The sequence below is a fragment of the Ischnura elegans genome, chromosome 9 (assembly GCF_921293095.1).
Source record: "Ischnura elegans chromosome 9, ioIscEleg1.1, whole genome shotgun sequence".
Taxonomy (NCBI): Eukaryota; Metazoa; Arthropoda; class Insecta; order Odonata; family Coenagrionidae; genus Ischnura; species Ischnura elegans.
Window position 1 is genome coordinate 64,996,206 of NC_060254.1, and position 14,765 is coordinate 65,010,970.

Below are 14,765 nucleotides of genomic sequence, written 5' to 3' on the forward strand. Positions count from 1 at the left end.
TAGGGTTAAGATGTATGAGAGATGTAACGGACATAGAAAGAGCAGAGAGAGGGAGAACATTAGGCTTGAGATTATCGGATTGTGGTCCATCATCACCTAACTAATTCAAACTCCCTTGCTGTAAACCAAATAATACCTTCTCCTATCGGTTTAGTGACAGAAAGTTCGGCAAACCCCGCAGTTATGCACTAATGTTTTTACAATACGAGGAGATGTGGTGGCTTTCTCTTCCATTTTGCTTAAAAAAACAGACACAAAAGAGAAATGAAAAAGCTTATTCCCAGAGCCTACACGTAATACTGATGAGAATTGGAGTAGCTGCGCAAGTATTTTTATACATTAATAAACATCCTTACAGGGGCGGATACATATAATGTGAGCGCACGCTCCTCCTTTGCGGGGCCGCCCGCATTGCCGATCTTTGCAGAACCACAATTGTAACTTTTTTGTGCCATAATATGGCATCGTCTTGTACAATATGGTGTATAATCAGTTTGAATAAAATTTCTGCAACTTTGCTTGTGACTTGTTTATTTTTTTAATATAATTATAGTAAAGGAATTTTAAAGATCTTTGGTGCACCACCCCCCTTGAATTATTTTCTGTATCCGCCGTCCTTAAAGAGTAAAATATACAACTATGGAAAAAAATTACTGGCACTAATGAATTTTGTTCTTCCATGAAGTAATTTTATAAGGAGGAAATATGTGACACTGTCAATGTATTACCAATTACTATTTTCGAAAGGTGAAAATAAGATTCGAGGGTGACTCAAGAAAATTATGTTGAGGTGGAGTAGGTAAGGAAATTTAACCTATCAAAGAAATTTAACCGCTCTGCAACACTCGTTCCATTACTTTCTCACCTGTAACTCAATTAGGACCTCATTAGCTCATACTCTACATGGTTAGGGAAGAAGAAATGATAACCCCAAGGTTTGGTGAGAGTAAGAAATATAACAATGTTCCGTAAAAATTAAATAACTTATATGAAATATTTGACACTGCATGACTGGTTACTTCTTAAATTAAAAAAAAATACGTCCGAAGCATATATAACCATCAGATAAGAAATACTCATGTATAAATCCTCGCCTACCTTTCCTTCAATAAAAACTCATCGTCGAAAAAAAAACGCCTGGAATAATAAATACTCACATGCATTTAGTTATTATTTTAATACACATGCAGTTATTGTTTATTTTTTACCCGGTTTCATGTGAAAGATAGCAAGGAAAAAAAGATAAGGAAATGGTGAAAAAGGTTGGAATCTGTGGCATAAGGTGACAAATAAATCAGGATGTAATATAAACAGATATTTGAGAGAAGAGAAGCATAAATATTATTGAAAGCATTGATTCAGTCAAAATAAAATAAGTACCTTTGTTTATTTAAATGAAAATGCATTAATACCGAAGACAGAGAACAAAATTAATCCACTACGACTCTTAAAAGAGCCAAAGCTATCCCCTCATTGAATGATTAATTTCAATTAAAATTCCAGCAAGGATGTGTTACAAAATTTCCCTTCAAAGCAAAATCACCTTTCATTTTTTAAGCCAGGCAATTGATACTTCAATAAAAAAAGTTTGGAAAATAAAGGCTGGAAAATGCGGGGTTATTGAGAAAAAGGTTAATATTTTAGGATCCTCTCAGCAAAACGATAAAGTATTAATACTACGAATGCAAAGTTCACAAAACAGTTGACTATGTGACATTCCCCCTGGGCAATATGAAAACGACAAGCTTAACATTTAAGCTTAAGATTTCCGACGATTTACGCCGGAACCTGTATAGTTTTGCGATAAGCTTAGTCCGTCATCGAAATCTGCCTTCTATAAAAACCAGAGCATTGATTAGAAGAACAAAAACCCTCAAGCAATAAACCAATCAACAGGGAGTAATCTTAGCGAATGGATTACAGACAACACCGAAGATATCAAGATTTAACCAACTTGACAGAGAACTTCACAGCTTCCATCACTGAACCAAGGAGTAGAGCATGTGATGAAGAAATACTTGAGGACACTTCATTGACCGAAGGATTATGATCAAAGGGTCAACTTGGAGGAAGCCCCTTTCCGCCTACTTAAGAGGTCTTTACTGAAAAGATTTTTAATGCCTATGCAGTGGCGATAGAAGAAGAGCGATTTGTGCTTGCGAAATATCACTTGCTCGCAAGCGCTAATCATATTGTACATTACCAAACCGGCGCATAATGAACTCATAACTTAATGCGAGTCAGCTCGAACACAATGCGCCGCTGCGATAACGTATTTATACCCTTGGCATGACAAACTAATCACTAGAAGCAGGCAATACACACTGCATGAGAATAAAATAAAATGGTAAATTTCCACACAATTTTATTAACAAAATACCGACCCGGTTTCGTTATTGACCTCGATATATTTCGACCTTGATAATGACACTAAGTGTCGAAACCGGTTCGGTATTTTGTTAATAAAATTGTGTGGAAATTTACCATTTTATTTTATTCTCATGGATATAAAACATTTCCACCAGATATCGCCGGACACTGTGAATTAAATACAAACTGCGTTTGCTTCTACTTTTACCCACAACCCCTTTCCACTGATACCCTCGTTCCATCGAAGTTGGAAGAGTGGATGATAAATATATAAACAAATAAAGAAGTTTATTAATGAGTAGAATGTTACAGGATGTGGCAAACATGTACGGCAGAAATGGTAGGAGATATTTCGGACATGTACACGAATACCTAATGTAATGATCAAAATGGGTCCAGAAACTTTTTTTCATATCACAACTTACTGTCCGTTGGCATCTCTTCGCACAAAAACACACTGGACATTCATTTATGGAGGCAAATAACAGCTCCAATGGGACCTCAGTACAAGATGTAGAGAATCACTTTCCAGTTGTACTGGAGCGATGCGAAACTGGACGAACTACTCCAGGGATGCATCATCGCATCCGAGATTCACCACCACGACGGTGGGTTGATAAATAACTCTTTGCTCGTGGAGGGCAAACTGAGCATCTTAGAATGAAAGACTTGCAGGAGAGGGATCGGGTTAGGTTTCTACCCTGTTAGCCTGGGTTCAAATCCAAATTGGTGGCAGAGATTTTTCGGACGTTGTCCAATCCCTACTTGGATCAGTTGTGGAGGGCACCTCAAGTGCAACACCCCGTCCGTCGGATGGGACGTTTAGCCGTGTTCCTCTTTGTGCCTTTCGTTAAGAGGAGACTAATGCCGACACCGGGTTTCTCTCCATCCTTCCTTACACGCCCTTCCCTCATGGGGCAAAAGACCTAAGCTTTCGGTAGCCTCCTCTAAATACCATACCATGAAAATTGCATGACGTATATTATTACGCTCAGCTCTCCTGTCTTCTCTGAGTTGGAGAAAATGAGGTGAAATATGATCAAAATAACGTATCCGTATCCATGCTCAACTGACTTTTTATCTTCATCATCGTTTCAGGTATTCGCGCTATAAATGTTTGTCGCACCGTTTACATCGTATTTATTGTGTACTTTGCTCAACATTCTCTATAATAGCTTATTTCGCGGAAACTCAGATCGCTATATCGCCGGTAATTACAGTGGAAACTTTTCCAAATTAGGACCCCCTGGTCCCCCCATCCCCACCGCTACGCCACTGGTCTGCGCAGTGATCCGGAAAGCCGTGGTTCGGTTCCCTTTCCATAGTAATTTTTCCGATGGCAATTTATTTTAATTTCACCGCAATTCACGTGGAAGGATCGAAATATTAGTTACAATTTCACTGCAATATTTGCATAAATGGTAAAACCAAATGCGAGCTGAACTGGAAACATCGATCTGTTTGTGTACGCAAAAGATAAAAAGAGATGGTGAAAGTAAGTGATATGTGTGCGCTACGAAATAGCTCTTGCAGAGGGAAGAATGATGATTCGACGTGCGTGTTGTGGCCGGGAGGGAAGGGGGTGGTGCGTTGGATGGGATGAAAAAATGACGTACTCCCCCTTTCAGCGTTTGCACAGCGGGGCGCGCAATATTCACCCGGTCCCTCTTAGCCATCAACCCGTCCGCCCCAAATCCCTTCTCTCCCTCCGTCAACTGAATACACAATCTTTCCGTTTATGTGCCCCGATTTCGTACACGCCATTCTGGCGAGAATTTTCTCCGTGCACAATAACGCTCCACCCAACATTTTGCTATAAACCAAGAATTTTCTGTAGACATAACGGCGATTGAAGTTATTCCCGCTTTCAATAAGTAATGAAGAAAAATGCTACGATATTTACCACGTCATGGGATTTTACTCAGAAGGAAAAAAGTACAATGACAAATGTTTGCCGCCACCACCAATCAGCGAGAACATCGGTTTTCCTAGATTGGCATGCTATACTTGGGTCATAGTTTGACGAGGGAAACTTATCTTCGTCAATTTTCCTTCCACTTTTCATCTAGTTAATCGAAGACGAAACATCTTCAGCTTGGCTTTCCCGAGTGAAATCTCACAAGTTACTTGAATCGCGGCATAACAGATAATGCATTTCTTTATTTCCTATTTCCCCGAAAAGCACTAATCGGCCTTTTACAATGGGGTTCCAAACATTAACAATGCTCAACAACACGAAAACCCATGCCATTGATTTCGACCACCTATCCGGTTGGACTCGAACCCGCGGTCTTTCGTTTGGTAGCCGACGACTTTCTCCTACCACCACTAAGGCTAGCTAATCCTTAACTGATAATTGAGATAATCCTCATGTGATTCCTTTGAAAAGCTTTATTTAAATTCTAGTGCAAAAATTACCTGCACTTGACCTTGTCCTTATAATGTCTCCATACGATAATATATCTATAACCTAACACCTTCTCCAGCACTCGGGAATAGCGGACGATGTGCTCTAATTCTCTGATTTGAAGAGTACGACGATAGGACGTGATTAAAATTCCCTGATTGGAGTGGAAGAAGATCGTCCCATCAGTAAGGAAATTCATTATTTCGCACAACAATAGTGGCGACAGTAATAAAGTTTTCAATATGGATACATTTCCCTTGCCGTACCTATGGAGTATAGTAAAATAAGGATGATGAGTTAGAAATGGCACTTTAAGTTTTATGCGATTGTTATTTCCGCTCATATCCGATGAAGATACGGGACAATATCTTCATTTCATTGAGCGGGAACAATTACGCAACGGACAGAAAAAGTGAGATATGAGAAAAACGTGCAGGCACCGTATTTAATCCTGGTGCATTACTTATCTCTCTACACCGTACGAGCTAGGTAGCGGATTTTCAACTGAATCGGAGCTTTCTGAGAATCGTAAAAGCTGACTGAGATTTGTTGGCATACGCTGGAATGAAAATACATTTTAACATCATGCAGGTGGCGTGATGCGGCGCATTATTTAACACAGCCAAAATCAAAGCCGGAATTTCATTAATAAATAACACGAAACCACGAAACTCTCGGCTGCTACATTTAATAATCGTAATAAAAATTTTATTTCCAAGCCGATCTAAAAGGAGAACATAAAGCTACAAATTGAAAAAGGCATATAGTGGGTGAGTATGATAAATCCATTATTTTTATGAACTGCTGACGAATGAATTTCAATCTTTTCACAAAAAATATTCTCACCATGTATTATATACCGTCATTCCTTTATATCATATTTCGTATGCAGTCACAAAAAATGTTACCGATATAAAATCTTTATTCGTTAATGCATCTCAAAAGTAGGTTTTGAGCGTACATATCATCCATTGGAACTGTTACATGAGATATTCCGAAAAAGGATATATACTACATTCTACAACGGCCAATATCCTCATCGTACTTAATAATCGTACTCGTAATCTCATATAAATTAAACGCAGAAACATGTTTCGATAAGAAATGAGGAAATATTTTTTTTCCAATTTACTGCTGGAGAAGAAAAATAAAAACTCTATCGATGGATTGACTCAAGCTAGAGATTTAATTCTCATTCCTCTAAGAAAATTTTCAGAAGTCAGATACAACGAAAGATTCATGGGTATAACATGGTCATCAATTTCTTTCCAGAACATATCGACCGATTTTAGGTTGAAAGAGGATAATAAAGATATTTTTGAAAAGGGAAGCGAAATCAGATGTCGCAGAAGTTATCAGCTTTCTAGAATGGAACCCATGCCAACGGAACGAATACCAATTCTTAAGCTAGAGAGGTAATAAACACATTAGTGTAAAGCGGCGCACAAGAATGCTTCCCGCGTGGTCGACTCCTGATTTTTTCTTTCGGATGAATATTCACGTCTTCACCAGTTGGCTAGACATACTAATTAGCGTATAGAAAAAGACTATCAATGGAAACAAAGGCTTTCAGTTAAGCAATACATGGAAGACCATAATTAACCATAGACACAACACAAAACAACATCAATAGAGAATCAACCAATCACGGCCGACTTGAGCGGCTCTGGAGGGTATAAACACCGATAAGAACTTGGTTCTACATTTTATCCTTGAAGACAGACTTAACCGTGAAAGGTTTGGACTATGTAACCAAAGGAATACCCGGTTGGAAACCCGAGAACTATTCCTGCAGATCATACGCCGGGAAGAAACAAAATTCTACAATAGTGCAACATTTTTAATTAATACTAGAAGCAGAAATCATCATTGCCTTTTGTTTTTCCTCTACTGCCAGCTTTCATCTTTTGCGTATCGTCCGACCGGCTTTGATTGGCGCTTTACAGTAATATATATTACATCTCAAAGGAAAGAGAAATGAACTCACACTTGCCACTGAGGTGATGTGCTTTGATCTTCGCGTCATAAATGATTGAGTTGCTATTCACAAATTTAGTTTTCCCTCATTCTATCACTCATCCTTCAAGTCTCGCACACCAGAAAACTTACTTACGGACGTGACGTGGGCCCTATGAGGGAGATCTGCCACGATGGAGTGCCCGTAGTGTGAACGGTGTGTTCAGGGAAACGCCAAGGGAGAAAAACGTCAGGTTACCGGCGGAGGGGAATCGACGTGTGGGGTGAGGAAAGAACCCATGCATCGGTAGGGAAGAAACAAGGAAGGAAGTGGCAAAGTGAATCAGCGAGTTGTAAACGTAAACATTATGAGAGAGGAGGATCGATGATTATGATCCATTTCAAAATGCGACTGGCCTACTCGTTCAAGGCTTAATTTACTTGGTAAAATCGATGAAGATATTTTCTCAGACGACGCGAATCATATACCGTCGTACTATGGTAGACGTGATCATGAGAAGAAAATTAAAGAAACAGACTGCAAAATAGAGAGATCTAAAATGTCGCTCCTACCTCGTACAATTAAGAATGACAACGTTGTCTCAATTATTGGATTAATGGCGTCACTCGCTAGGATGATTCATAGCATGTTTTTTTCCATAGTTCTAATCTTGCATGTATTTGCCATAGGAATTACTAACCATTGGTAAGTTTTTTCTTATGACTGCGCATGCATATGTTGCTAGTATGCGTTATATTTCTATGACCGTGCGGTGTGCATGTGACGGTCCTCTTGCATGCTGCATGTTGGTGATTGGTAACCCCCTGCCAAACACCCTAGAGGTGCCCGCAGGGTATTATGTAGATGCAGAATGATTCGAGCGGCGTCGCGGCAGGAGGAGGGGCATACGGCACAAAGAATGCGGGCTGCGGAGAAAGCGACGCCGGCCTTGCCATTTCTTCTCAAAAGACAAATTAAGTTAATGGAAAGGAAAGACCTCATCCCACCTCCTCAGGCGCCAAAGCCCTCATCCCACGCGACAACATAGCTAACTAACTCACGAAACTTGCACCTCGGGGTTCCGAAAGCGACTAATTTCCCGGAGACTAGGTATTTCCCACCTATCGCATTTTGATTAGTTTTCAGGAAGTCTCGAGTGCTCCGCCCTAACCCGTACTCCCAAAAAAGGAAAGCTTGGGCCTACCTCTCAGTCACAAATATAAATGAAAGGAACTCTAGTTAAAATCGTAGCCAACCCATGGATATTAGAATTGTGGATGCTGCAGTTGGCCACGAAGTGTTTCGTCTTCCACCTTGCAGTTAAAGGAGTAGCAAAGGTCGCCACACGCGTCGATTGCTGCCGAGCGATCTAATTTCGAGGAAATGATTTTTTTATCTTGTTCACCAGCATTCATATTAGTTGTGTTATATGTAATCACATAAGTATTTTTATGATATTCTTCGTGATTGCTAATGAAAGAGAAGAATGATAAAGTATAAATGATTCACTCTGGACTCATCAAAGTGCGACAGATATTTTTGAGAACCGATTAAAATTCGCTCTTAGCGGCAGCATAAATTTTTCCAGCTGCTTCCTGGGGACGGACAGGTACCTCCTCTACGTAGTGACATTAAGCCAAAAACTTTCGATAGGTACGAGACAACGCTCAACAATAAAGCATGACCACATTGTACCTTTAAAGGTCCTTAGCTATCGTATCATCGTTATGATCATCCGATATTATCGTTTACGATAATATCAGATGAAAAATAAATTTTTGAAACCAATGTTCCTTCTTCCTACACTGACAACGAAGGGCGCATTGATGACCATATGAAATACATTATTTATGGGATCGAATTTTCGGTGCTTTTCCACAGCTGGGGACCGTGGTAGCCTAGTAGGTAGGGCATAAGGGCGCTGATTGAAGGAACCCGAGTTCAAATCCCTTATGAAGCCTTCGAACACCCCTATAAAGAAATCCGTGAAGTGCAAAAAAAAACAGGAAGAGGAGCTGCCACTCCCCTGTTCCAGTGATTTTATATTCACACTCGACTGTGGCTAACTCTACCCTCACCAATCCGAACTAGCCTTAGGGTCGAATCACTGATTTAGTAGCAACAGCACGATCATTATCCATTTCCCATGCCCACGTTCATCGTTAACGCCTATCTACCGCCTATACCTAACCGGAAGTGACGCGGGCCTCATGGGGAAGATTTTACACAATAGAATTCCCGCAGTGTGCGTGATGTGTTTAGGAACCCGCGGGGATCGTCTAGTTGGGCAAGGGCAAGGTCGGATTACCGGCGGAGAAGGAGCGATGGGAGGGGGGAGATTGGTAGCTATACGTATATCGGGATTGCAATGTACTGAGAATAGCCACGGTGATAACTTTACTGAGTCACCCGCAGTGTAGAAATGTGCAAAATTCCAAAGAGTAAATATCATCCGCATTTTCCGGGATTGGAACCTGGATTTCTCTATTTCCGGCGAGTGTTTTAGCCAGTTAATCTACCAAGGAGTCACGGCATATGAATAAAGATGCAACATGAAATAAAAGAGCGCATATTTCAAGATTTTCACTCCAGTTCACACTGCACGCTTAGTTGAAATAAATAGTCCCGTATAACTTTATTAGATATTAGTAATGTAGGTTAGTTCTTTCCCGGCAAACGAATGAAATGAATTCTTTTCAGGTTTCCCTCCGAGTCAGATCCTGGCTAACGATTGTGCGAATATTCCGCTGAGAAAAAAATCATACGCCTTGTCCGGGTTTCGAATGCAGATTCCTCAATTTCTAGCCTGGTGCTTTAGCCAGTTAAGCTTCTGAGGCGTGAATGCCGTAGTTGAAAATCTGTGAATTTAATCGACCAGATGGTCTGGACTGCTGAGCATATTATGTGACTCGCAGTCCAAGTCGTGCAACACTACGCCATAGCCAGAAAACAAAGTCTGAACTTCTGAACACCAGAGGTTATAGTAGAATTTCGCACACGTGTGCATGACGGGCGACTACTTTAAGTTATCACCGTGGTTAGTCCCGGTATACTATAATCAGTCAAGTGGTTACACCATCAGTCACACACAAATTTCCACAGAGAGTATTGACGCCTCAATAGCTTAACTGGCTAAAGCACTCGGCCGGGAACGAAGGGAACTGGATTCGAATCCCATTCAAGGTGAATGATTTTTCTTCCGTGGAATTTCGCACATTTGTGCATTGGAAGTGTAGCGTCGGGGAGCAACAACGAGTTTTAAAAGCACGCATTTTTTTCAGCGGGGACGCAAGTTAAACCATTACAGAGTGCATTCAGCTCTGGCAGAAAAGATAGTAGACGGTCTCAAGAAGGGGAAAAAAATGACCACCATAGACACCCGCGTCCGATAGTGGAATAGGACTTCATAAGCGGTACGCACGCGTATGAGTTCATTAAGTGAAATACCAACTTCTAACCCAAAATACGCAATATAGGATAGGAGCCATCAAAGTACCGTGCAGCGTAAGAATGGAAAGGATCAAATGGATTGACTTAGTAATGAGGAAGTCTTAAACAGAGTGGGGAAGAAGAGAAGCCTCATGAAAACCTTGATAAGAAGATGGAATAATCATATAGGTATACCTTGAGACATGATGGCCTGATGAAAACAATCTTTGAGTGACAAGTAGAAGTCAAGAACGGTAAAGGAAGACCTCGAATAAATATATGGAACGGGTAAAGGTGGATGTGAAAGAGAAGAAATACGTAGCTTGAAACGATTACCTGAAAGCATAATTGAATGGAGAGCTACGTCAAACCAATCTCAGGATTGATTACCAGTGATGATAAAAAATATCCACAATACTAAAATATCTATTAAATGATTTCAAAGCCAAAATTCTAGGTATATATATCCTAACTTTATATAAAGCATTAGGAAATATGTGATTAATTTCCACTCTTACATATGTGCGACCGAAGATTCGTATTTAATCAAAATGTAATGAAATTGGCCCTTTACAAATTCTTAAAACGTAGAAATATATCACAAATACCAACAATTTGTCACCGCCATCAACAAATAAATATTACGAATACACATGAAAGCCAACGAGCAGATTAGCTTCAACGCGCGTATTTATGAGTAACAAGTCAAGGATCGAATTGAAGCCGGAGTTGAGAGGGAAAACGTCATAATGTTAAATAATTACTTAACCTGACATTATTTGAAATGCGAAATATTGGACCGTGGTAAAATACAGAAAAATTCTTCAAATTAACTGCATTTTCATATCAATAACTTTCCATGAACTGAACACTGAATAAAATACATATATAACTTGGCAATAAAATAAAGCTATCCTAGGAGACAAAACTGTGAAATAGAGGCTAAAACCAAAATAGATAATTGATTCTGTTAACATATAATCTAATTTTATCTAAATTATCAAATTCCGTTTTTTATTTAATGTAGCCACATAAGATTTAAAAAAATGCGCGTACATTTTTCATAGATATGAAATATTTAGATGTGCCACTTTTTAGATGAGTCCCCAGAAGTGCTCATGTTTAACCTTGGTTTTCTCAAAAACCTTGCAGTAGTACGAGCAATAAATTTTAATTTTAATCATACAATTATTTTCACAATATAAATCTAAAGCTATGGCTTATAGAAATATCAATTTAAAATCAGAATTACGCTGTGTCCATTAATTGTTCAGCAATGGCATTGCCAATTAATCGCGAATGATTTTCTGACTCCAATACAACCCAGAACACTAACTAATATCCTACATTAGGGAGATAAATTAATGAAAGAGTGTAAATCATTCACTATTTCCTGTACAATATAATTTTTACATTTTTTTTATTAACGGCTATTTTCCAACGTATCTTGTGAAGAAGTTTGGAACCTGTTTATGGACAGCAACGTTTTACGAAACATAATCGTAAATTTGATCCCTTATTTTTATTTTTTTTTTCATTTTCTTGTCCTGGTTTAATATACGTCATTTGACCTAAACTCCAGGAAATATTATATCGTATCCCTTATTTTAGGAAACACACCGAATAAGGGCACTCCTCAAGTTTTCGAATCGATAAAAAGTAATGTATTAAGTTTTTAGAAAAAATATTATATATTTAAAAAAAATATTTTTTTACAGAATTTTATATATCACAGCCAATCACAGGCAACGGTTTATGAGCTAAAACTCGATGAAGTAAAGTAATGTTAAAGAATCCTACCTGTTGTGATGATTAGGGTGAACATCACCACAGATGTCATGAGACCACGAACAAACGCCATCGATGGATCCTTGTGATGACAGTGAACACGCTCTTCAGCACTCTGCCTTATTGGATAGGTATCAGATATCCGTCAGTCTATGTAATCCTCGTAGGGTGTCACGATGCACTTAACTTTTAAGATGCGCGAAAGTTATTTAAGCCTTAAACCCTCCCTTGGTGACCATAGACAACGTCCGTGTTAGAAATGGCTCCGGAATCAGAAGGAAATTCATGTCCACACCACTGGCATTATCATTTCTAAACCATTTATGTCCAAATTTCACAGACCTCTGCTAATAATCTGAGACGCCAGCGGTCACTCCAATAGACAGCATGCCTTGGCTACTATCGTCATTAATCCCATTCCTGCTGAAAATGAATGGTCACAATGAACTATTTTATTATTCGATTATTTTCTAAACTTTATGGCCTAATAGATCGGCACCTCTACTCCTCTGAAGTACAGGAGCATAAAAATAGACTTCAATGTTTCCGTACTTTTTAGCCAAACATAGTAATGAGGAAGAGAGGCGACTGGTTTCCTCCTCAGGGTATTGAGAAAGATAGCAGAATTTCCGGTGCTTTATTCCTCTATTTTAAATTAAATATCTTACGCACACACTGAAGGTAATGAGAGGCAAATATTATGTTCACATCCGGAGTTCCGACTCTCACAAGGTAATCAACTTCATTACGACAGTAGTATAAAGTCAAGCCGTGTACTTTACAAATAGCATATACTTCTATTCCAACACAGCAGAGTCTAGTGATGAGGGACTTCGGATAAATACTGAAAAATTCACATATGCTAGTGTTGCCTCCATGGATAAAATGTAAAATGTCTCAGTCTTTCCAGAGGGTTTCATGATTTCGAAGAGCTCACAGAATATACCGGGAGTTCGTCTTTCTCACACACTTTCACATCACCGACAGCAGCCAACAGAATTTAGTGTTATTTTCAGACTTAGCCAATTGAAATGACTCGAGCTTTTCAAAGAGCTGAAGACCAAACAAAGACAATGGCTAAACAAAATTGCCGGGGTATTTATTTGGCCCCGAGTTCCGAGAGCTCGTCTTCCTCGCTCACTTTCACGTCAACGGCATTCATCAACAGATTGGCCACTAATTTTTAAACTTAGTATAGATATTTGACTCAATATTGTCAAAGAGCTAAAGTCCAAACAAATACGATGGCTAAACAAAATTGCAAGCGTGAGTATTTAGCCCCGATCGGTCTCATCCAATTATCAATTGCGTTTGGGCTCAACAATTTGCGGCGAAACACTTCTACGTACACTTGTCTTGATACAAATAGTACAATCTATACATTACACTTGCCCGAAGTTATCCGGCAGAAGAGAATACCGATGCACAACCACTCAAAAACACAGGCAGCGATCCACACAATTGCCTCGCTACGTCAAGTCGCCGCGGCGGACACTCTCGCACTGCATAGAGGGCGCCGATTCCACGCCGGCTCTACCGGCTTCTGTTGCAGGGGGAGAAGGGGAGGGAGCGGCGATGGAGGGGGTGAATCTGGGCCGCGCCGTGGCCGTACTGGCGGATAGGAGTGGGAGGCTTCTGAGTTGAATGGCAGTGTACCCTGGAGGTCGGAATCACAAGGGGCACCCACGAGGCGACTCACTGAACTCTTAAAAAATGGAACTCGCTTTCGCTCGCGCAAGGACCTACAGCCTTTCCTGGTCACTCTGCCAGTTCTAACCATTTTTTTGATCCCTATGACGCAGCAACGTATCTCCCTTCCTTGTAACGTTATGACGTAACATTATATCTCCCTCCGTTGTTGAGATAATAATTCACGAAATAAAAGTGGAAGTACACGATTAGGTCAGCATCAAAAGTGCTCTGATTGGTCTTAAATTGGTCTGCAGCGGAAAAAAAATATCAGCAAAATTAAAAGTGTACCAAAGGAGATCATCCTTACCCTTCTTCCACCCCACCTGTCCTTCTACGATTATCTTCAAGTTGAAGGCTTGCGGAATTTGAAGTAGGAAGATTTATTTCTCCTACTGCACATTTCTCAGTTATGGTGGCCAATTTTATCGAGTTTTTTCTACTAATGAGCGTGTTCTACCTCAAAAAAACATAAAATGCATCTCGCTGATATGTGCATTGTTTGGTGTTTTGGTCTATTGGATATTTTTGAACAAGCCTTAGTCAACGATGGGATAATAAAGGGCCGACAAGAGTGATAATATAATGAGGAAAAACGATCATTCCACAAATATCATTCCACATAAAAATTTCTCGGGTTCTCCACCGGTAGATGTTCTCCATGTCTCCCAACGTTTCGAGCAGCGACTCTCTATTCATCCTCAATGCAATTCGATGAGGATGAATGAGGATGAGGATGAATGGATGAAGAGGATAAACATCAAGTCGCTGCTTAAAATGTCGGGAGACACGGAGAATATCAACAGGTGGAAAACCCGAGAAACTTTTCTGCACATTATATTCCAGGAAAGTCTAAGATAATGCATTATTCTACATCTATTTCACTCCGAAACATCGTGATATTATATTGCAAAGCAATTATTTATCGACATCTCAGAACAATTATGTATCGATTACTCCTCCGTGGGGATATCACATGAGTCAGTGGCGTAACTATGGGAAGGATGAGGGGAAAATCCTCCCCCAAAACAAAAGAAAAATTATTTAAAACTATTGTCTCGTTTTGACGTAAAGTAACTGCATCTGCTTATAGTTAAATTTTAAGAGTCGATATGATGTAAAATC

General features: G+C 39.7%; 1 protein-coding gene across 2 annotated transcripts in view; it reads right to left on the reverse strand.

Moving 5' to 3' along the window:
* LOC124165891 (lachesin-like) overlaps positions 1-13,436 on the reverse strand; it is a 130,722-nt gene extending 117,286 nt beyond the window's left edge. For both annotated transcript variants that reach the window (XM_046543431.1, XM_046543432.1), the window contains exon 1: positions 11,964-13,436. In XM_046543431.1, coding sequence (XP_046399387.1) covers positions 11,964-12,024 — 61 coding nt within the window. In that variant the 5' untranslated portion in view covers positions 12,025-13,436. The remainder of the gene's footprint in view (positions 1-11,963) is intronic.
* Positions 13,437-14,765: the final 1,329 nt, after the last annotated feature.